The sequence below is a fragment of the Tiliqua scincoides genome, chromosome 6, assembly GCF_035046505.1.
Source record: "Tiliqua scincoides isolate rTilSci1 chromosome 6, rTilSci1.hap2, whole genome shotgun sequence".
Classification (NCBI taxonomy): domain Eukaryota; kingdom Metazoa; phylum Chordata; class Lepidosauria; order Squamata; family Scincidae; genus Tiliqua; species Tiliqua scincoides.
Window position 1 is genome coordinate 18,812,728 of NC_089826.1, and position 24,940 is coordinate 18,837,667.

General features: G+C 44.1%; 1 protein-coding gene across 1 annotated transcript in view; it reads right to left on the reverse strand.

Annotated features, from left to right (window-relative positions):
* Nucleotides 1-668: 668 nt before the first annotated feature.
* TSPAN5 (tetraspanin 5) overlaps nt 669-24,940 on the reverse strand; it is an 89,200-nt gene continuing 64,928 nt past the window's right edge. The window contains exons 2-8 of the mRNA XM_066632853.1: nt 22,772-22,822; nt 10,358-10,504; nt 8,423-8,593; nt 6,647-6,772; nt 4,979-5,026; nt 4,741-4,857; nt 669-3,197 (exon numbers count right to left, since the gene is read on the reverse strand). Coding sequence (XP_066488950.1) covers nt 3,132-3,197; nt 4,741-4,857; nt 4,979-5,026; nt 6,647-6,772; nt 8,423-8,593; nt 10,358-10,504; nt 22,772-22,822 — 726 coding nt within the window. The 3' untranslated portion in view covers nt 669-3,131. The remainder of the gene's footprint in view (nt 3,198-4,740; nt 4,858-4,978; nt 5,027-6,646; nt 6,773-8,422; nt 8,594-10,357; nt 10,505-22,771; nt 22,823-24,940) is intronic.

The window sequence follows — 24,940 nt, forward strand, 5'->3', positions numbered from 1 at the left end:
TGAGGATCTCTGATTTTGAATCTTCTACAACTAATGTGGGACAGAAATTGACACAAGAATAAGTTCACACAAACAGTTCAGAATCATCTTACAGACTGTGTTCCAGCTTTCAGAAACTTCCTACCACCATCAATGTTAGCAGGCAGGTACTTGCCAAGAATACCAATTGCAAAGATTATCAAGTTAAAAAGCACAGTCTGTAAAATCTCCCACATACAATTTGTAGCTCCTTAATTGTTTAGCTGGGGCCTGTTGATAATTAAATCCAGTTTGCATTAATGAACTCTTGAGGATTACACTTCAGAGCGGATACCTGCAGAATAGTTCCTTGAATTGGTATAATAAGCTCTAGAAAGGCTAATGAGAACAACTGTACAATTTCTTCCCAAATCCAAAACTCCCCACATTTCAGAGACAAGTGCAAGCTACTTCATGCCTATGAGAACTGAACACCATATACAGGCTATAAGTAAAGAACAGCGGGAAAACATACCAAACAAGGGTAGGAATCTTAACAAGGTGCAATAAAGAAGTAGGATAGATGAAGAGAAAGAGGGAGGAGAGACTGACTACTTTATCTGTTTGGGGTCCATTTCTCTCCAAGACAACAAGTCAAAAATTCTCTTTATGTCACCCAACCACGGTTGAACCTTCAGACACCTAGCAAAGGGGCAACAGTATGAACCAAGCCATGTTGCAGAAGCCCATTCACAAGACCGCTTTAATCACAGGAGAATTACAGGTAACAGTCACTATGTCGTGCCTAGCACTCGCACACACAGAACCCTGGATACAAATGACTGCATAAGCTCACTCTTGGCACTAGGGAAAAGAACCATGACAAGGAACAAAACAAGACAAAAGCCAGTCACACAATAAAGCTGTGGATATCCTACTTCAGAAGCCTACAACGGAAGCAGAAGGAATTAGGAATATTTCTTCAACATACTCATTGGTTCACGTTGTATGCTGGCGTCTTAGATGGCATCTTGATCATATTTTCAGAATGCACTGCTCCTGAGCTCTCCAAATCCTCAACCTGCATCAGAATGTTATGATTCCCCCTTCCCATGCCATGTTGCATTCTGCACCCTGAGATAAAATGTTACGTTCCCTTCCCTTTAGCAGCTTTCCTAACAATACTAAAAGTAAATTAACAAAAGACTCAGTGAACTATGGAGTCAATCCAATTTTTTTGTATAATACATGTACAGAGCTACCACAGTTGCAGTTGGCCATCAGTAGCACATCCCCATTATTCAATCAAAAAAGTTAATAAAGGATCTCTTAAGAATGAGGTAATACTGCAACAACACAATATAGTTGGAATGCTTAGTTATTTAAGTAGTGGTTTCAGGCCACTCACAGCTGTAAAATTAAGAAAGAGTTTGTATGAAGAGGCTTCAGTTTTCCTGATCAAAATAAGGGTTTCTACACAACTGTGCCCCACACTAGTGTCTGAAAATGTATCTATTTCCATTCCCCACTCCGTTTTAAGACACTCATTAGCTCATCGGCCATATACTATGTACTAAAGATACTTTAACTGAATCTTTTTCAAAGACCTCAGAGGGATCAGGTGCCATTACATCATCTTGATAAGAAAAACTAAATTCAGTCCTTTCCCAGAAGGCACCATCCTCCTACTCAAAAACATCAAACATAGACACCTATGCCCAGGCTCAAACCACATCCACCAAAAGCAAGGCCCATCAGCCCTGCTTCCAAATGAATTTTTACTAGAGGGCGTTTTTGTACTGTTTCATTCCACAGAATTGTGCTTCCTCAGAAATTCTACGCTTTTCACCTGCTTCATAAACCACAGCCTGCAACTCTCTAATGGTTCCTTCATACTTCTTAAAAGTCTTTTTTTTAAAAAATAGATTTTTTAAAATATATTGTTTCAATAAACCATTGCTGTTTCAACCAGGGACAGGAAACAAACAAACAAACAAATAGAACCTGCAACAGCAAGTGGTCTACAGGGACAAATGAATGGAAAAGAAACCCAGGAAAACACACATTTTCCTCTCCTTACAATATGAGGGGATGCAAGTTGTCTGTCATTTCATTAACTATTAACACAAATAAATAAGCAACTTGGAATTGGAAGCCTATTCAAAACACACAAATACAAAAGAAAAGAAAAGGCTCACTGAACAGATTCCAATGGATTATAGCAAACTCATGCAGAAAATGGAGGGAAGCAGAAGTTCTATCTCAGGAGTGTTCTAGAGGGCATGTCATACATTTTTCCCCCACTATGTCAAATGCTAGTACAACAACAAGAGAGCAAACAATTTCAGACAGCATGGCTTCCATAGCATCCACAGTTTTACCCACAACATTTGGTACATTTATTTATTTTGTTTTAATGTCAAGTTTACCATATTTCTTATTTTCTTCATCATTTTTACATTACACCAGTTATACCAGTTGTCAACTCGTACAAAATGCTGAAGAATGGCATCAACCCCTCTTCTCCCCAGATCTGCTGATCAAGTTCTGCTCAGCCACCACCCACCTGGCCAGTGGAACAAGGGCTGTGAGAGGCTGATAAGTCATTAAAAGCTGTTGGTCTCCAACAAGCATTACAGAGCAGACCCTGAAGCACTTGTCGAAGGGTGAACACTTTTCAATAGTAAGCAAATCAACCAAGAAGTGGAAAGCGGTCTTCTGCTGTGTTTCTTTCCAGAAGGAGCAACAGATTTCTGTCTGCTGCAACACAGGCCACTGAAGAGAAAAACGGCCTCACTTTGGCAGCCATCAACAAACTTGTGTCATAGAGGACAAGCAGCACACTTGCTAACCTACACTGCAATTCAGGTCCCAGTGACACAGATCACTTGCCATTAAAAAGGAGGAAAGCGCATCCACCTGTTACTCAAGGATACAGTAGAGATTCACGGCTCAACATGTTTCAAAGTGGCAAGTTTTAAAGGTTTCATCGGCAAGCAGGTGGCTGGAGCCATAACCCCTGGAAGAAACAAGGGTCTGCTGCAATTCCGACTATCTGAGAACTTGAGACTTTCCCATCACCCATTTCCACACAGTTTGGTGTCCAAATGATACGTAGGAGGCTTCCGATAGTTGAGGTTGTCCAGTGTCTTATGCTGCTTGCGTCAACCTGTTTACCAGCTGGCTCTGACAGCTTCAATATCACTAACCAGATTCTGAGCCAGGCATATCCCAAATATCTGAAAAAGGTGAGATATGGTATTAATGAGAATCAAGTTTCAACAATAGCCACATCACTGGACAAGTATAAATATACGAATAAGTGCACTGGGCCAGTACTCCAGAAATACAACCTTGTTTTAACTGCGCAGAGGCAACAAAACACATTCCATTTACTCTGGAGCAGTCTCTTAAAAAATATATAGAGCTGCCCTGAACTAATTAGGTTATAAATTATAGCTAGAGGTTCTGGCACAAAAGCAATCCTCAAAGAGCTGGGGTGTGCATATGAGAGTAGGAAAAGGAGCCTTCAAGAGCCCTGGGGCACACTGAGCAGATTCTAGGTCCTGACCTAAGTACGCAGAAAGTAATCAGAGTTCAGTACCTTGGATCCTTCCAGAACATTTCAAATGTTAGACCCAACAGGTGGTCTAAATGCTATGCAAACTTCCAAACTGAGAACCCCCCAACAATGCTGAAGCCCCCCAACAAAGATTTTGTCCTGTTCAAATATTCTTCAGAGAAGCAGTCTCACCAGTGGGAGATGCAGAAGTGAGCAGTACTAATTCTCATGTATTTTGCACGGCAAAATGGAGTTCAAATCTGGGCAAAAAATCCTTACTTCACATATAGATGTATGGGGTCTGAACTGGCAGTGATGGGCCAGGAATGAGATCTTAATGTATTAGCTCAATGAGACATTGACCACTATGCTAGAGATCATCAGGAAAAAGGTTGAAATGCCAGATACAGTTCCGGTTGCCCCATTTCAGAAAGGATATTGCAAAGCTGGGGAAAAGTGCTGAAAAGGACAACCAAAAAGATAGAGGGGTTGATGTACCTTCCCTTGAAAATCTACAGCATTTGGAGCTCTTTAGCCTCAGAAAGGTGACTAATGGAGAACGACCACAATAAGAGGTTTATACCATTGGGGAAAGTACACAGGCATTTCTTTCTCTCATAATACTGAAACTTAGAATCATCCAATCAAGTTGTTCAGGACATGATTCAGGACAGAAAGGAGAAGTACTTCTACACACACAGTCACACACACAGACACACACAACCCCATATGAAATTTGCTGCCACAATATGTGGTGATGGCCACTAGCTTTCAAAGGGCATTGAACAGTCACAGGGAGGAGAGTTCTAGCAATGGCTATTAGTCATGATGGCTGGATGAGAATTCCATGCTCAAGGGCAACAGGGCCACAGAATACCAGCTGCTGGCAACCTACATGCTCTGCCTGTGGACTTCCCAGAAGCACTTGGTTGACCACCAAGGGAAACAGAACCCTGAATACGAATGACTTTTTGGCCTGATCAGGCAGGGATGTAACAAAATTAGACAATAGTCCTCATAGGCTCATGACTCATAGGTGCATGACTCATAGGCTGAACGTAAAGAGATAAAAATACAGCAAGATGTCCTGCAACTGGATACACTTTTTAAAAACCAACTAAGGTTTTGGTAATACAGATTCTGAATCCAAATACATTTTCAGGTTCTTTCCTGGGTTTTGCTGGTTACCTGTAGCCACTTAAAAGAGCAGAGTGGCTTACCTGTAGCAATGCAATCCCAATGAATATACCAGCCACTATAGTGAGGTTGTCCTGCAGCCATTTTTCAAACTGGGGGACACAACCTTTTGTGTAGATAACAATCTGTTGGTCAACTTCCTGCCAAAAGACAGAGGGAATTAAAAAAAAAAAAAAGAAGCTTGTCACACAAATACTTCTTCTTTTCCACTCCTTCACAGGAGGGGTAAAAACACAAGAGGAGAGAACCATGACTACTTACTGGTTTTTGCCTGGCATCATAGCCACACTGAGTATTAATGACATCTTCCTAAAAGAAAAGAAAAGATATCTCCTCAACCAACTAAATTTCCACAGACAAGAAGAGTAGACTTCTTTCCTTCCCTCCAACCCCCAAATTAAAATGTTCTCTGCTTGACATGCTCCTCTCTGCAATCAATAAATATCATTTCTCACTGCTTAATAGGCATCTAGTAGAACTCAACAACTGTGTTGGTTGTTTGCAGTCTACTATAGCAACCAGTGGTATAGGTACCACTAATGGTACTTGAGGTGGTGTCTGGTGGTACTCGCAGAACCCCAGGACACCTACCACCTGGCAGCAAGACCAGGAATGCGATGCAACAAACAGTGGTAGGAGTCTTGGCTTGGAGGGGAAGAGTGCCAAATGATACTTTTTCATGTTCAAAAAAGCCTTCCCGTCCACCCTGAGCCTCTTACAGGTGTTTGTCACATGGAATCTGTTCCCCCAACCCCGAATTAACTGACAATGATGTCATTGCCAGTTACTTCTGATGGTACTTCAAATAGGTGGGCCATGTGAAGTGGTATGGCAGAGGACAAACACTGTACTATAGCAATGTTTGCAAACAGCATTAGTGGTACAAACACTGGGCACACAAAAAAGCCCAAAGATTCTGGGAAGATGAAAGATGCCCCCCTGGCAGGCACAGGAAACTGATCAGGCAAAGTGAAGTTTCTTTTTCTACTTTTATTAAAACAAAAAAGAAAACTAACATGGTTAAACCAATGTAGTGTAGGTTGAGTATGGAAAAAGATACTGTTTAAGCCCAAATTTCATTTATAAAGCTATATTTCTATATGGAGAGAGAGCTTACAAACTAGCAATATTCCTATACATCATTTAATACGTCCTGTTGAACATTTTCCCAAAAAGTGACATTGTTCCAAATGCATGCCATTTGGACATGTACACATGCTAACATTCCAAAAAGTACTTTATGTTAACTCAACCCCAGATGTTATTGACATGAGACAATGTACACATCAACACTCTGTGCAACATTGTTCCTCTTCTCCAGGGCCCAATAATTAAGGATGTTTTTGCAATCATCTAAGCGCTCAAAAGTCATACAGTCATGAATATATTGCCAATTATCTTACAACTCCCTTTTCCAGCACTGCTTGCATCTTTGGGTTTCTTCACCATGAGCTTTTTACTTTTGATTTGAACAAAGAGGGGATAAAACTGATAAGCATACCAATCTGTGCACACACCAATCCTTTAAGTTCAGGAGTCTCCAAATTTTTCAGTACAGGACCCACACTACACATTTTTTGTGGGCTGAAAAAAATCAGTTTCTTGAATGAATTTGAAATGAAATGAGTGTATAAGTGCATAATGAGTGTATAAGTTTTACTTGGATCTTTCTTGTAATCAGCATTATATGATTCAGAATAAAAGAGAAATGTGACAATTACAAAAAAACAATGCTGTGCTTAAACTGTGAAATGATATTAAAATAACATGTTAAACACTAGCAAATGCTCTGACAAAAAAAAAAAGTTGCTGTAAACCAGATTAAATTTTGCAGTGGGCCAATGTGGCCCCCAGGCCATAGTTTGGAAACCTCTGCTTTAATGTAAGAGGCAGCCTTTTCAAGGAGCAGGGTAGCCTTGTCAGACTTACAGCAGGGTCTTTAGTGCAGCAGGAAAAGGGCACACCACATCGCTCTCGACTAGCATTGGAGTCCGTGCAGTTGAAGTAAATGTTGAGGTTCCAGTCATCTGCTCCAAAGGCCCCACAGCATTGCCACTAGAGCAAGGAAAAACCACGGTCACAGGCAGAATGAGCACCAACAACAGATCAATTTATAGTCTTGTTAAAATAAAAAATAAAAAAGACCTAGAATTTGAAGGAGTCACTATAGATTTTAAAACATGGGCCAAAAGTCTGAGCAGATCTGTAAGCTGTCCTTCCCAGTAACACAATTCAAGTGATTTCCAATATTGGGAATACACACAAATGGAACTGGGTGCATATTCTCACACATGTACAATTTGAACCCCCCACCAAAAGACACAAAAACTAAAAAGCACAAACACACTGAACAAACTGCATATGCAACAAAGCTACATATTGAATGGGAAAATTCTCCCACAAAAGGGGAAACCATTTCTTGGTTGTTCTTGATGGCATGGAGGTTGCAGAAACCAAAGCTGAAACCTTATGCATGTTTTTCGAGGAATAAAAACCATATGGGGCTTACTTTGAGTAAGCACACATAGTATTGCACTGTACATGCACTGTTGCATGTAAATCAGCTAGCATGGTAGGAAAAAAAAAAACACCAAATGGAGGAGTAATACATTTAATGCAGCCTACAGGTAGCAGTTGCACCAGCCTAAATTGGACACATCTCCACGTGGCATTACACACACTAAAACATCTTCTTATACATATAGCATGCAAATCAGGAGACCTGCAGATGCAACACTGCAGCTCCAGAAGCAAAGCCCAAACTACATTCCTGTAATAAGGAGGTGCCGCAAGTCAGTGGCAAAGCTGCACATGCTTTTGGTGCAGAAGGTCCCAGGGCCAATCCCTGGTATCATTGGAAAGGGTTAGGAAAGACACCTGCTGGAATGCTGGGGGCAGAGTGGCCAACAATTGGATTCACTGGACGGCAGCTTCACATGTCCACATTACCTGAAAGTTTGCAATTATAATTTCCCATGTTTTTTCAGTCTTAAAAAGTAGTTGTGGGGTGGGGGAGAGTGCAATACTTACCACTGCCACAACAAAATTGCTGTGGAAGGGGAAAAATGTATCGACTAAATTGTCCAGAAGTTTTCTCCTTCATAACAAATTGCAGTTAGGGGAAGCATTTAAGTCAGGTTATTGGCAAGTGGGCAAGTTGACAAAGATCAGTTCCTGATCTGAACTAAGAGGGGTTGTTTTTTGAAACAGAAAAAAAGAGGGAGATGCAATCATAAGACCCCCAAATAATGTGCAGTTTGATCCTAAGACAATTATTTCCCCTGGCCCTGCTAAAATGGAAAGCTTGCATTACATGTTACATGGTTCTAAACTGGATTTATTGACAAAATCTCCTGCTGTGATCACAAACATAACTGCATCTTGCTTTTTTCATGACCATCATGACCTCAAGAGGTGGCGCAAGTCCGAAGAGACCCATAGGGGCAAGGGCGCCTTACCCAGAGGTAAGAGGAAAAGTTTCCCCTTGCCTCTGGCTGAGCCGCCTTGGGCCCTTATCCTGTGCTGGATATGGCGCAAGCCTCTTGGTTTGCCTGTTCCAGCGCAGGATAGGATTAAGCAAACACACCTAAACGCATGTGTTTTTGATGCTCCTTCCAGAAGCAACAGGTGAAAAAGGGAAAGCAAAGGGAAAGGAACCTTCTAATCTGGATGCTTTCCTGTAAGGCAAGCAAGGAGGCCACTTACATATTCTTGTGTGAAGTCTATGAGGTTTTGCAAATCAATGTCATCTCTGTAGGCTCGGATGTTGTTGTTGATGAAGAAGTACAGCTGATCTTTGATCCAGTCTTTGAAGACAAATGCCAGAACCCCAGCTGTGAGTTCCAGGAAGAAGATGATTCCCAGGAAAACTGAGAACTGTGTAGAAGAGGCACAACTGAGTCAATGAGTTTTTTAAACCTATTATTATTTTGCTTCCATGTCTAGCAGCCAAATCCTATGTCCCTTTTATTAAATACAGAGAAAAAGGCAGAGGCATTTACTGAGAGTAAGAAATTTTCAGGCAGTGCTGAGGTGGACTCTCTTTCCAGAGCCAGAGGCATCCGCTAATTTGACTAATAGATTGACTAATAGAGTCCAGACCTCAGTGTGCTACAGTCAAAAATAACTAGACAGCAAACACCACCAGATGACTCAAGAAGGAAGCCACTAACTAATCTCAACTTTCTGATCCTGACCCAGCAACCAACAGAACACACTATCTTTCCAAGGAAAATATGTATTGGGGTGCAAATCCAGTCCTATCCCAAAGTAACATTGTGATGATCTCCTGCACCTGGCAGTCATAATTTGGGGGGGGGGGGCTGGAAATCTACCTTAGAGATTACCTAGCTCCACCTAGAACTAGAGTTCCCAGGATTCTGCAAGGAGAAGAAATTACTGTACTTTTAAAATTTAAGTTGAAGTCCCTGGTGAAAAATACGCCCCAAACAGCTGAGCAGTACAACAGCACTATGTGTGAGCACGTATGCATGAACGTGCAGGCCTAGCTGCGGTGCTGCCAGGGGTGGGGGGAACAAATGCCACCCCCTCACTCAGAAGTAATCACAGTGAGGTCATGTCACTGCAACTATTTCCGGAACGGCGCTGAGAATGGCTGTGAGCTAGCACCATTTTTGGCGCAGTTCTGTGCCACTCTGGACCACTCTCCCTTCTTCCCCCCTTTTTTTAAAGGGGGAAGGAGAGGTCCCTGAGTGGTGCAGAAAGGCTCCGAGAGTAGGTAGCCTCTGTTGTTCAAGCAGCCCTCCACTATTTTTTTTTTAAGCGGAGAAAGGAGGGCAGGCAGGTGGGCAGCTCAAAAGGCTCTGAGAGAGGCTTCAATTGCACACCCACTCTCAGAGCCTTTCCACACCATTCCAGACCCCCCTCCACCCTGAAAAAAAAAGTGGAGTGCAGCACCCAGAGCAGCAAGGAAAGGCTCTGATCACTCAGCCCTTTGAAGCCTTTCCAAGCTGACTGCCCTCCTGCACTATTTATTTAAAGAGGAGGAGGGTGGGCAGCAGTACTGGTGATGGGGCAACTGGGCAGAGGGATTTATTTTTCCACTCCTCCTGTGTGGCGCCCTCCAGTTTTTGCCCACCCCTGCCCCCTAGGAGAACCACTGCATATGCATGAACATGCACACCCCAAACAATGGAAACAAGGCAAACAATGGAATGTGTAGGAAGGAACTAGACTCTTTGGGTAGGTTTATTGACATTCGCGGATTACGTGGGTTAATCTCTGAAGGACTGAGCTGTGAATGATGTGCCATGCAGCAGAGGGTCAGTCTCCCTGGCTCTTCCAGGTCAACAGTGGCACTGATGTACGTTCAAGAACACTGCGAGTAACTGGATCCATACATAGGATCTTAATAAAAGGACCTTCAAATGGTTAAAATGGAAGGCAAAAAGTGTTGAATGAATTCATACATGTGAATTCAGAAGAAAATGTGTTGAGCTACACTAGTTGACAGGGTATTATACTTTTTTAAAAATAGAAAATAAGGAGTTTAAAGGTTCAAAACAGATGAAAGAGGTGGACTCGCGTGCACTTGTGTCTGAACAAAAGAAGACAAAATAGCTAACATGAGCATTTCATTCAGGGGTCTTTTTCAGCCTGAGATGGTTGTAATGTACTCACAAACTTGAGGAGGAAAGTGTTCTCGCGCAGAGCTCCAATGCATCCTGCAAACCCCAAAATGAACATTACTCCTCCTACCACCAGAAAGAGCCAAACAGGATCAAAGCCTCCCAAGTCAGTGATGGAGGAGATGTTGGACAGCACTCCCTGGAGGGAAAAAGAAACAAAACCCACAGATCAGGCAGATGCATCCAGCTAACTCTGTGCCTGCACTGTAGCTTTGCCTTTTAAAACACAGAGACCAAAAACAAACTGATGTTCAGAAGAGATTAAATCAGGTTTTGTCCAAAAGCTGAGTTTCCTGTCAGTTTTTTGTCTGAGTTGAAAGGCCACCATGCAAATGCAATCAAGCAAATGGTCGCATTTTTTTTTAAGGATTGCAGGACATACCACTCAGCACACAACTGGTTTGTCAAGCAGCCAAAGAAGCCTTAATGGGGGAGGAGGCAGTATACATGAGATCGCTATTGATACATTTTGCAGGCACAAAGTGAGTCTGCCTTCTGATTCAGGGCTTTAAGTTGATCAATCAACTGCCCTTAAATTCAGTTAAGGCCCAATCCTATCCTCAAGACAAACTTACATCTCTTCACGTACGCTGGAACAACAACAGCCCCACTGGTGCAGAAGTCCGCTCTCTGAAGGATGTGCCACCAATGCCAGCACAATATCAGAAAAACGGCACACTTGTGCAGCCCAGATGTGGTTTGCAAGCCAAAGTGATTCAGCTGGGTGGAGAGGTCAAAACGGGGATGACATGGGGGGCATAGGAGGAATGAAGAGGAGTCTGTGTACACAGTATCCTGATCCCCTTCAGAAAACAGACATGCTCCCAATGCCAGAAAAATGCTGGACCAGCAACAGAGTTGGCATCGGTAGGAGCAAACCCTTAAGGAACAATGGGGAAGGGAAAAACAGCATGACAAGGGAGCTTTCTTTCTGCCATTCCTCTGCTGTGGTCAAAAAGGTATTCCTTGCATATGAGTGTTTGTGTGTGAAAAGGGAACTTGAACCCTAGGTACAGGGGTTCCAAGCAGGTTTTTGCTTTTGCCATTCCTTTGCTAATGCCACTGTAGCTCCCATATGAGGTGGGTGTAGTGCGGCATCCTTGTATCACATCATGGTTGTGCTTCAGTGTTGTGTCCTTGGGGCACCTCCCTACTGTCAGTGGAGGTGCCTGTTGCTGAACTGTTAAGTGGCTGGCAAGGGACTATGCACCCCAGTCCTGGTCATTCACTGTCCCAGTACTTTGCCCCGCCCCCTGCTCTGTTCACCTTGGTGGTGCTTCTCAGGCCACTGGTGTTGGGGCTCAGTGGATGCAGTGATTGGCTCCTTCAACACAACACTGACATTGCACTGACATCGTACTGATGATGGGTCAGTGCCAAGACACTGCTAGGTGAGTGACACACTGTTGGGGTTTTTATGGACGCAGTCAGTGTTGCTGGGAAGGGCTGTGCCAGCATTACTGTGAGGGCTGTGCAGGCATGGTGTTGCCTATCCAGGTTCAGGATCTATCCTATCTAAGGCCTCAGTGAAAATGAGGCCTTAGATAGTGAGATCTATCTATCTATCTATCTAGATGGATGGAAGGATGGATGGATGGATGGATGGATGGACGGATGAACGGACGAACGGACGGACAGACAGACAGACAGACAGACAGACAGACAGAACCTGCCTATCCAGGTTCAGGATCTATCCTATCTAAGGCCTCAGTGAAACTACGTTTTTGAGCTACAGAAGTAAAACATTTAACAAACAAGCATCTACCTATACTCATTGTCAGGAGAAATATTGTTTCTCATTTTGTATTGCATCAGACAAATCAGAGCCACTACACACACACACCCCAAATGAACAAGCATGTTCTTAGTCTGTGACCCCATCAATTCCAATTGGTCTCACTGATCAATCAAGACAAGGGATTCCCTTGCACACTTGAAGGCCACTCCCCTCTTCCAGGCATCAGTTACTCCGGTCACTAAGCATCAGTTACACCAGTAGTTCTCAAACTTTTGAGCATCAGGACCCACTTTTTAGACTAACAATCTGTTGTGACCCACTGGAAGTGTTGTCATTAACCTGGAAGTGATGTCATGGCCAGAAATGACATAATCAATTTAGGCTTCATACCTAAGCCACGATCAGCCAAAGGTCCCACAGCAAGCTTGAGCTGTTATTTTGCATAGCTCAGAATTCAAACATTCCAGCTCAGAAGTCAAAGCAGAACACAGATTTGGATCCTTCTCCAACAAAAACAGCCCTCCTCCTTTCTAGTATCCCATCTTCCATCAGCGTAAAGCACCATGCCTCTCTCCCACTGCGAGCCCAACCCTATCCAGCAGCTCTGTACCTTGTATTTACAGCTCTGTATTTTCAATGGCAGCTGAGCTAGGTGCTAAGTGACCCACCTGAAATTGGCTCATGACCAATTCCCAACCCACAGTCTGAGAAACACTGCTCTACACACATTCTCTCTCTTAAAAATGCTATATTTTCTGCTGTGTACGTGCATTGTATTATGTGAAATGCATGCAGTAGCAATAAAAATTGATCCTTCAGTTGATGAAAAGAGCTCTTCGGAGCACAAAAGAACTGGAAGCTGTTTACTGGAGGTGGCACTGGTGAGTGCCATATCCTATCCCCCTTCCCGGGCCTGATCCAGTGAGACAGATTAATGCAGACTTGCACCAGCAGTATCACTAGTGCAGGTCTGAGTTGACCCATCGCAGCAGTTGCAGTATTCCCTGGGGCAAGGGTATGAATGTCCCCTTACCTTGAGGAGTTTCCACCTGCTAAATTCCCCCACTGCATCAGCATGGGGGGAATTTTGGTAGGATTGGGCTGCCCATGAGATTACTGATATGTGGGGGAAACCCACCTGCAGAAGCCTCCTTAGTTAACTGTTTTATTTTGTCGTGGCATTCCCCCTCCCCAAAAAAGCTGTCTAAACTTAGCACTGAAATAAGCCTGATACTGATTTGACATTTTCCTCTTCCTTATTAAAAGTGCATATGCAAGGGTTTGGGGGTTGTGCTTCAGAGTTCCTTTTAATCTATGTCTCAACTAAATTACAAACAAACATTCTGGCAGAAACACAATTGAAAATGGGTCTCTCTATGGACTAGACCAGTCTCTGAAGTGAATCCAATTAATTTTAATAGCTGGGAAGTGAGGCTATTCCCCCCCCCCCACCTTTTTGCAAGTTGAAATTGAAATCTTTAACATTAAGTTCTTTGCTCTAAAAAAAGTTATAGAAGGTTGGATGCAGACAGTAGAAATATAAATTGGGATAACCTTGCTAGACTTGCTTTGTTCCAAGTCAGTCCTGTGCAGTTTGACCTGTGGATGCATCTTGAAAGAGGAATTCAGGCCCAATAGTGTAGCTACAGGGGTGCAAAGCACTAAGTTTTGCAAAGATCTCACCACGGCATGCAGGTGGCCCTCCCCTTTCCTTTGGAGCTGTTCTGGGCGGTGGGAGTATAATGGAGACATATGCCTCCATTCCCCCACCCACCCAGAATGGCTCTGAAGAAGATTGCAGCTTGAAGGCTGCAGTGAGGCTCCCTGAAAAACTTAGTGTTTGCATCCCCTCTAACTATGCCACTGTTCAGGCCTACAAAACAGTTTCTGAGGGTGCATTGCATCTGTAGCCTTGTGACTTGCTTCACAACTTTTAGGGCAACCATAGAACTTGCTTGTCAGGCAGTTAAAAGAACTGGCCTGACAGCCAGTCAGCTGGACCTAAAAGGGAAACTGAAAAATTAGCATCCTAAATCGTGGGCCTGAAAAGGGATCTGTGAGAAACGGGAAGGAGGAGAACCCAGAAGCACAATAAGCCAGACAAGTCTCTTTCTCCCAGAATGACGCTGCCCTTTTCATTCGAGCTTTTTCTCAGAGCTCTAGGAAGAGAGAATGGTTTTTTCTCCCTACTCATTCTCACCCATTGAATGAGAGTGGTCCATAATGGACAGTCTCTAGCCATCAGGGGTGTAATATTTACTAGTTTTGCCTTTCTAAGATAGCTTACACATTGGCAGCCAAAGCAGGCTCTGCCTCTTCCTCTTACCAGACCTGTGGGTGGTATTAAACCAGCAATATTGCCTTGCATTGATCTCTCTTAAGATGTGCTGGCAGAATAAAATCGTTTAAAAAAATAATGATCCAGATTTTTTACCAGATTTGCAGTTCCTCAAGTTATTAAACAGATCTCAGCTTGCTATCTTTCTGCTTTGATGCAGAAATCAATGCAACCTAATCAATGCAACAGTGGGCATTGGCACGTCAGGAAGGAAGAGACACAAACTCCTCTCTCCCAGTCTCCTTTCATCCTGACATGTTCTGCTGTTCTCTTGCAAGTACTGTAAGCAGGCTGCAAATAGCAAATATTTTTCCAAATAGCAGCAGAATACTCATGACTAAATAGCCCGACTGCCCAATCCTAAATAGATCTCCCGTGATGGGGAGGACACCAACCTCCTGTTTCACAAGCTGGCCAGCCTGCTGTAGACTCTTCAGATCATTCTGTACAGGGGGGAGGGAGCGAGATTTTCAAGTGGAAGGCTTTCCTCTGGTACTTCAAATGGGAGTTTGTCCCAACACAAGCAGGCTTGCCAGGTTTTGTTGGGGGGGGGGGAGGAGGCAGGGGTTGATTTCAAACAGAAGTGGAGTCCTCCTAGCCAACTTAATTGATGTCATATGACAGGACACAGAACTAACGGAAAGAAAACACCTCTTTAAAGAGGTTTCCCTTACCATCAACCCACTAATGATTACTGCTCAGTGACTTCACTGAGTATCTGCTACAAGCAGCACTGTTTGCCAGGAGAGAAGCTTGGCCACAGAGGCCAGAAGTTGTGGCTTCTGGGGGCAAATGAAACCTCATAGGTAGGTTTGTTTTAAAATTCTTACTAGCTGCTGCCTGCTCATCAGTGGTGCCCCTGATCATACTATGATTTCAAGACATTAACGTGCTTCTAAATGTAGAAAATGATGCAGGGCACTAAAAAAGAACAGAAGAAGAACCCTGCTGAATCAAAGGGCCATATAGTCCAGCTTCCTGTATCTCACAGAGGCCCACCAGATGCCTCAGGGAGCACATAGATGACAAGATACTCGCATCTTGCTGCCACTCCCCTGCATCTGGCATTCTATTTACCTTCGCACCTCCCAATAAAGACACCAGACTGCAGCTTGTGTTTAACTTAGGTCACCTTATTAAACCAAGTGATCAATAAGAACATAAGAACATAAGAACATAAGAACAGCCCCACTGGATCAGGCCATAGGCCTATCTAGTCCAGCTTCCTGTATCTCACAGCGGCCCACCAAATGCCCCAGGGAGCACACCAGATAACAAGAGACCTCATCCTGGTGCCCTCCCCTACATCTGGCATTCTGACTTAACCCATTTCTAAAATCAGGAGGTTGCGCATACACATCATGGCTTGTAACCCATAATGGATTTTTCCTCCAGAAACTCGTCCAATCCCCTTTTAAAGGCGTCTAGGCTAGACGCCAGCACCACATCCTGTGGCAAGGAGTTCCACAGACCGACCACGCGCTGAGTAAAGAAATATTTTCTTTTGTCTGTCCTAACCCGCCCAACACTCAATTTTAGTGGATGTCCCCTGGTTCTGGTATTATGTGAGAGTGTAAAGAGCATCTCCCTATCCACTCTGTCCATCCCCTGCATAATTTTGTATGTCTCAATCATGTCCCCCCTCAAGCGTCTCTTTTCTAGGCTGAAGAGGCCCAAACGCCGTAGCCTTTCCTCATAAGGAAGGTGCCCCAGTCCCATAATCATCTTAGTCGCTTTCTTTTGCACCTTTTCCATTTCCACTATGTCTTTTTTGAGATGCGGCGACCAGAACTGGACACAATACTCCAGGTGTGGCCTTACCATCGATTTGTACAACGGCATTATAATACTAACCGTTTTGTTCTCAATACCCTTCCTAATGATCCCAAGCATAGAATTGGCCTTCTTCACTGCCGCCGCACATTGGGTCGACACTTTCATCGACCTGTCCACCACCACCCCAAGATCTCTCTCCTGATCTGTCACAGACAGCTCAGAACCCATCAGCCTATATCTAAAGTTTTGATTTTTTGCCCCAATGTGCATGACTTTACACTTACTGACATTGAAGCGCATCTGCCATTTTGCTGCCCATTCTGCCAGTCTGGAGAGATCCTTCTGGAGCTCCTCACAATCACTTCTGGTCTTTACCACTCGGAAAAGTTTGGTGTCGTCTGCAAACTTAGCCACTTCACTGCTCAACCCTGTCTCCAGGTCATTTATGAAGAGGCTGAAAAGCACCGGTCCCAGGACAGATCCTTGGGGCACACCGCTTTTCACCTCTCTCCATTGTGAAACTTGCCCATTGACACCCACTCTCTGCTTCCTGGCCTCCAACCAGTTCTCAATCCACGAGAGGACCTGTCCTCTAATTCCCTGACTGTGGAGTTTTTTCAGTAGCCTTTGGTGAGGGACCGTGTCAAACGCCTTCTGAAAGTCCAGATATATAATGTCCACGGGTTGTCCCACATCCACATGCCTGTTGACCTTTTCAAAGAATTCAAAGAATGTTTTAAATGTGAAACCTACTGGACATACTTTCTTCTCCCTTGCCAATCTGAGGTAGGCAAAGAAACTGCAATCCACAGCCAATTCGGATGACAAAAAAATATTCCTACCTGGCCCTCATGATGAGCGGCTAGCTAATCACAAACTGTACATGTCCATCAGGACTTGTAACCTATGATGGAGTTTTTCTCCAGAAATCTGTCCATCCCCATTAAAAGGAATCTAGGCCAGAACCACATCCTGTGGCAAGGAGTTCCACAGACTAATTACACGGTGGGTAAAGAAATATTTTCTTTTGTCTGCCCTAACTCTCCCAACACTCAATTTTAGCAGATGTCCTCTGGTTCTGGTGTTGTGTGAGAGGGAAAAGAACATCCCTCTATACACTCTATCTATCCCCTGCATAATTCTGTATGCCTCAATCATGTCCCCCTCAAATGCCTTTTTTTTTTAGACTGAAGAGCCTCAAATGCTGTAGCCTTTCCTTGTAAGGGAGAAGCTCCAGCCCAGTAATCATTTTGGTCGCTCTCTTCTGCACCTTTCCTGGATCCACGAGGTCCTTTTTAAGATGAGGCGACCAGAACTGGTGACAATACTCCAATGTGGCCTTACCATCGATATGTACAATGACATTATAAGTATAAGAAGTACAGAAGGAAAGTGGGAACTTGGATCCAGAATCTACATTCATACGATTTGTCTTTGAGCTAGTTTACCACACATGAATCCCACACTTCTTGCTATGTATACAGTGGTGGCATTGTAATGTCACTTCACAAAATACAGCACAAAGGAACTCAAGAGCAGTGTGAGTAAAGTTATCTTATTGTCATCCTTATAACCATTCTGTGAGACAGTCTTGCCCAAGGCCGCTTTATAAGCCTTGTAACTAAGGATCAATTAGATCCCATGATACCCTATTGTAATTAAGTTGAACTGAAAGAATTGTGTATTTTATTCTGCCTCCCCTTCCTGTGTTTCCTTTGCACAGTTTTCTAAATTTGTAAGCAAGGTGATGCAGGGACTGTCTTTTCATTCTTTGCAAGGTGCCGTGATGATGCTATGTAAATAGTTTTCCGGATCCAAGCCAACGTACTATCCGCTACACTGCATTACTTATAAAGGCATCCACCTGTATCCACTGGGGATATATTCCAGCACCCCCACACCCCAGTGGATACAGGGTAACCCTATAGGTGTAATGCTCCTTGCTCCCTTTCAGCCTTCTGAAACCTAAAAAATATTTATTTTTCACATTTTTATACCGTCCTTCCTCCAAGGAGATCAGGCTGGTGTACATGGTTCCCCTCTCTTTGTCCTCACAACACCCCTGTGAGGTAGGTTAGGCTGAGAGCTAGTGACTGGCTCGAGGTCACCCAGGAATGGGATTAAACCTGGATTTGTGGCTGAATGGGATTTGAACCTGGATCTTCCAGGTCTAAGGGCACAATCCTAACTAGTAGTTAGGTCCAGCCCCTTGGGCCAGCCTTGGAGGGTCGTAAACATGTCGTAAAGCACATTTGTGCCTCCTCGAGGGGAAGCCAGGCCAGCGCTCCAAGAAGTGCCAGCCAGGGCCTCTGAGAGGAATTTTATCAGGGGGTACAAAGTTTCTTTTGGCCCCCTTTGAGCAGAGCAGGGGAGAGTGGTGATGGGAGAGCAGAATAGGGGCAGGGAGGGGTGAACCAGGGTGAGGGGAGAGTAGAGACATCTGGAAAAGCCTCTGGAGCCAAGGTCTACCCACCCATGTGGCATCAGTAGTGTCCCCAGGATCCACGTGGGCAACAAGTCTGAGTAGATAGGAAAACATAAAATCTCAGGAAATTTCTGGGCCCCCTCCTTTGGCTCCTGGGCCCCCCTTTTGATCCTGGGACCGGGTACAAATTACCCCCTTTACCCCCCTTTCCTAGGCCCTGGTGCCAGCCTATGGAGGCTGACATAAGCCTCTGTGCTGGCTTCCCCTCAGATGCTTGTGTTGGCCCCACTGGGCCCCCAAGCAGAAAAGGTAGGCGGGTGGAAGAGGAGGAAAGGAGGCATTCCTGGGCAGCGGGAGGGCAGGCGATGGCGGCCCTGGAGGCAGGCGGGTGAGCAGGGAGCAAGAGGCAGGGCTGGGATCCGGAAGTTATGCTGGATCCCAACCCCCCCCCCCGTTCCTGGACAGAACGGAGCAGCTCAAGCCACTCTGCTCTCCTCGAACTTGCACTACCTTCAGAGGTTGCTCAAGTCCAAGGAGACCCATTGGGACCAGCATTCCCTTACTTTGAGGAGGTCTCTGTGAGTGACACCCAACTGCAGGATGTAGCACATGTCCCATTGGTACCGCTATGCCAGTGCTGGAAAACACTGACATAAAGGGTTAGGATTGCGCCCTTATTTGCTTTTCAGGCTTCCAATTATGCCATGTAAGTGGCCCCTCCCACCCACCAGTCTGGCCAGCGCCAGCACCACACAAGCGCTCAGGTGAGTGGGAGGGGCTGCTAACATGGTGTACTGAGGTGCTTGCAGTACTTACTGCTATTGCTTGCCAGCAATAGAGTCATAGTGCACTGGAGCTTGGTGCCATCGCTGCCCAGAACGGCAAGTGGGAGGGGTTCTTTTTACAACAAGCAAGGAGCACACACAAGCCTGTGGATGGCTCCAAAGCAGGGTGTTAAAGAGTGCCTCTTTAAAATGGATGCTGGCCTCACTGTATCAAGCTGGCACAATCACCTCCCACTGGGTTAGTAAGTCATTTACACAAATGCATCCATGCATCCAGTGGACAGATGGATGGGAAGGAAGAACATCCCTGCTGGCTCTGGCATTAGTATGCCCCCCACCGCTAGCGTTGCTTCTTACTGTGCGCGTATTTTCTGGAAATATGAAAGGGACTGTGTGCCCTTACAACACTTGCGTGATCAGAAATCCTGATTTCTGATCAGGGCCTCTGACACTCCAGTAAATGTGTGGGCATGGGAGGGGGAGGGGACTGCATTGATGTCAGGGTTGATATCAGCAGACACATTCCTGATCCTCCCCTTCAATGCACAGAGGCATCTGTGTAAAGCTGCCATCCTACATAAATATATATTTATCTCAGAAAGCGTTCCATTGAAATTAAAGAGCTTATTTCTCGGTAGAGCTTATTCCTGGGTAGAAATTATTTCTACCCAAGCTTATTTCTGGGAAGACAAATGTAGAATTGTGCTGTAAGTCATATTTGTTACACCTTCTGTCAGTGTAGATGGACTATAATAGTGTAAGAGTGGAAAGGGGGAAAGGCTGTGTGGTTAGAGAGGGATCCAAGTCTGTGTTCTGCTTTGATTTCCAAACTGGAATGTCTGAACTCAGAGCTATGCAAAAGAACAGCACAAGCATGCAGTGTAACAGGTCCTTTGATTGCGGCTTAGGTTTGAAGCCTATATCAATGTCACTTCCAGCCATGTCATCACTTCCAGGTTAATGACATCACTCCTGGTGGGTCCCATCATTCTTAAAGGTGGGTGGCAGTGCTAAAACATTTGAGAACAACTAGAGAATATTCATTTCCCAGTTCTTTAATTATGCCAATACAGTATTTATACCCCACATCAGAATACTATACAAATTCTATCCAAATACCACCAGATGGAATAGAGGATTTCTAGAAACACAGATCGATGGGTCAACCAAAGTCATGCAGACAGTCTGAACTGTTGGCTTGAAACAGGTCAAACCAATCATTCTGCCTAGCAAAACAGTTCCTCATATTGTTCTCAGCCTGAACCATTTCAAGCTGCAGGTGAAGGGCTGCATGACTGAATATTCTCCTATATCAAGGTCACGGTACACAGAAAACTAGAGGATCAAGGGAAAGTGTAGGCTAGGATCTCTCTCCCCAACATCTTATATGCCACACAATTCAAGTTCATTTCATTTAAGAAATTGTAATCTAATTAATCTGCAGATACTTGAATATTGGTGAACAGTAGATTTGAAGAGAAAAAGCACCCTTTGCTTTTATACAGTACATACACAAAACACAGCAGGTACCGTCTTAGCAGAGGCATTCACCTCCTAAGTAAAAGGAAGAGTAAAAGGAGGAATACCTCTAAGATGGTGTCTGTCACCTGGGTTTTAGTTTTAAAAGTTGTCCGATTAATTAACAGATTAATTTCCGTTGATTTAATGGTTAAGGCTGAGGTGGCCAACCTTTTGTCTTTAGGACTCTTGAATCTTTAACAATTGTGTAGAGCAGGGGTGTCCAAACATTTTGGCAGTATCATCTCTCTGACACTGTGTCGGGGGCCAGAAGAAAAAGAATTAATTTACATTTAAAATTTGAATAAATTTACATAAATGAATATATTTGAGATGAAACATGTATGAATGAAGGTCTTGCAGTAGCTCAAGGCCTAAAAAGGCCTTGCACAAAGCAAGGCCAGCCTTTTCTTCGCTGCCCCTGCTGCATCACAGGCATGAAACAGCAAGTAGTGGAGGGAGCACAGCTCAGGTGAGAGGTTGTAAAGTCATCCTCATGCTGAGAGCAGTTGCGTTGGGCCAGCAAGGGCTCCAGCAAGTCTCTGGAGGGCCAGAGGCTCATTGGAGACTGGAGGCTCCCCACAGGCCGGATTGGGAGCCCCCAAGGGCCGCAAGTGGCCCCTGGCCCTGGGTTTGGGCAGCTTGTCATCTCATAGATGACAACACAATCGTTAAAGGTCCAGGAGTCCCAAAGTTAAAAGGCTGGCCATCCCTAGTTTAAGGCAGTTAAGCTAACCAATTAAAGGTTACAGCAAACTTTTTATCCACCCCCACCCACCCCAATCAAGGCCTCTGTTAACATTTACCTAGCAAACACGGTGCTATGGTGGGATTTAGACTGATGACACAGTAATGTGAAAACACAGGCTACTCCTATTGCCTATTTATCAAAGGGGAAAGCACAATATATCTCAAGAGTTGCAGGATTCAACTGGCAAAAGTAAAATTAAAAGGAATGAAAGAATGCCTTTTCTGTTAACATTTGAACAAAGCTATGTTTTGAATTGTGATATATTAGAGGCAAACCTAATAAGATCTGAGCATTTTACATAGGAGTTCAGGGACACAGCTGCATGGCTATAGCTGCTGCAAAAGTATGCTATGGTACACACTGGACACTTTCCATTCTGTGTGAGTCTAAATATGATGATTTCTGCAATGATTTTCTATATTTGAAAGATTCTAAAGAGACTTATGAGTGTGTTTGTTTTCTGTATTAACTGCCTTGGCAGTGCAGGTAGACCTGGGCTCCAAAGACTTTCCTGGCTGTCACTCACTTCCCCCTGCTCTATTTCATGCCCCCCCTCTCCCTTTGGGAAGGGGCCCAAAAGAAACTTTGTACCCCCTTATAAAATTCCCATTATAAAATGCATGCCAGAGAGTGAGGCAACCATGTGAGGCAGAGAGTGAGGCAACTCCTGGAGGTTTCCTCTGTGTAAGGGAACACTTGTTCCCTTACCTAAATGTAAGTATCCAGTGTTGGAGCGGATCTGCTTGAACCAGTGCCAGAGATTGCTAGTCCACGTGGACCCAGGAAGGCAGATCAAGGCCTGGAAGGGGGTAAGATATTAGTAGTACCCATTTTGCCAATACTCCCCGCACAAGCCATTCTATGACAGACGCACTATGTTCTGCTGTTCTGAACTCCCCCCCCCCATGCGCTGGCCCAATCCTGCATAGAACTGGGCCACAAGTATTCCAGATTCTATCCTTGTCTGGTTAAAGATGTAGATACTTTCTTATACTTCATAGAATGAACATTTCATTCAACATGCAGAGGGAGGGGGAGATATAAGAGGAAATGAGTGTGTTTTGTTTTAACTTACTTTTTCATTCCATGCCCATAGCCCAATTCCAAGAAACGCTATGCCCAGGAACTGAAAGAAAAGAAGAAAATTAAAAGTAAGAACAACAAGGATTTCAAAAGATTTTTGTACCCACCTTTGTCTCAGCAGTTGTCCATTTCCAAAAACGGATCAAGGAGCATGTTGCATAATATTATAGGCATGCCCCAGTATCCACGAGGGTTCTGTTCTGGAACCCCCCTGCAGATACCTGAATCCACGGATACCAGGGACACTCTGCAGGGGGGCGTAGCCTGTGTGGGACTCAGAAGAGTTTCCAGAGGGTCTGGGGATCCCCCCTCCGTGGTTAAATGAAACCATGGATACAGGATCTGCAGATATGAGGCCCTCCTGTATATCTCTGCATGGTTCCAAATTTGAAAACTCATTCTGACCCAAGCCAAGCATAAGAAAAACGCAGCTAAACAAAAAATGTGAATTACATTTGAGCACTGTTCACAGTAAAATTACACAGTGAATACGTATTCGAGGGAGGGGGCTTGTGAGACCAATGCATGCTCCATCTGTTTATACATTCCCTACTGGTGTACAAAGTATGAACAATCTCTTAGGAATTTGGGGCATGTATCAGAATATTTGGGGACCAACAACATGAACTTTATCAAGGTGCTGGAGACATATATTTAGTTTAGAATGCCAAAGTTTAACATCACACAGTTGCTGTAGCCCTATCTATAATAGAAAGCTATGAAATTTACGCGGTCAAAGAAGAGTAAAGTGTTGATCACTGAAAGTTGAATCCCTGGAAAGGAAGTCAGAAGGTTGAACCCAAAGGTGCCCTTCCAAGAACAAAAAGGCTGAAGTGCTCATGGAAGGACTTGCAAAAGAAGCTTCTATGGGGGGAGGGGGGTGTTGGATGACAAAATTCAAACTCCTTTAGTTCACGCATTTTTTAAATAATATTTTATTAAAGATTGCTTCAGGAGATTTACCTTTGTTATTGCTGAACTTTCTTTTTAGAATTTTTTTGGCCACACTTTTGAGGGTGACTTGGGCAAGACTTGAAGTACTGACAGCGTTCCCAGAAACGTATTTTCCCCTTACTAGAACACATCAGGCATGCTGTGGCATGCTTTCCTGAAAGCAACCCTGTGGCGTGCTTTCTTGGGGAGGGGGGGAAACAGTGACTGGCAGGAGCTGGCTACTAAGAAACCATCAGTTCTTCAAGCACTGCTGAAGGTGCTGCTGTTGGCAAACAGAAGCAAAAGCAAAACGGGGGGGAGGAAATAAATCCCTGCCACCACCACACACGCCAACATTTCTGGCAGAACTCCATGAGTGCTAGAATTCCAACCACCAGTTTAAATGTGGCTACAACCCACAGTGTACTCTATTAGAATCCTCCAAAACTTTAACCCCTATTTGTACTTGGAGAATTTTTTGCTACAGGACTTAGTTTTTGTGCTTCTCGAGTGACAAGTGCATCCATCTGCAAGGGTTACATTCTCGCCCACATGCACACACATATTCATTGACAGCTTACAGACCAATACATTTACTGTGGCTTACAGTTTTATGAACTCCAGTCCATAGACTACTGAGTAGACTACAGTCCCTAAATGCTGATGCGACAAGACAGGGATCAGACTGCCACAAGACTGGTGATTTCTGCAGCAATAGGTGAACACTGCTACCCCTCTGGAGAAAGTTGCCAATTTATTCATTAAGGCAAATTATCATTCCCTCCCCAAAAGATTACTGAAATCCCACACCATTCCTAACTATTTTATTAGGAATTGTATACTATCATCAGAACAAACATTTTATCATGCTACCTCTTCAAGAACTTAACCCAAAGGTTCAGTTACTCGGGATGTTTGTAGACGAGGGGAATTACATGGAAGCAAAAATATTTTTTTTTCCACATGGACTAGTTGGTCTAGGTAGGATTCTGAAAATTTGCCAAATCACAAGGTTATGAACTTTTCCAGGAGCTTTGCCAGAAGCTCATGTTTCTGCACTGCATTTAGGCTTCAAACTCTGAGGTAATGTTTAGTATATATTTCACTTTAGTTACTATATCCATTAACAAACTACATTTCCACAAGGCCAACACTGAGCGCATTGTTTCAAGGTTCAGCAGTGATGAGAAAGGCATGAAAATGAATATATACACAGATGCACACTTTG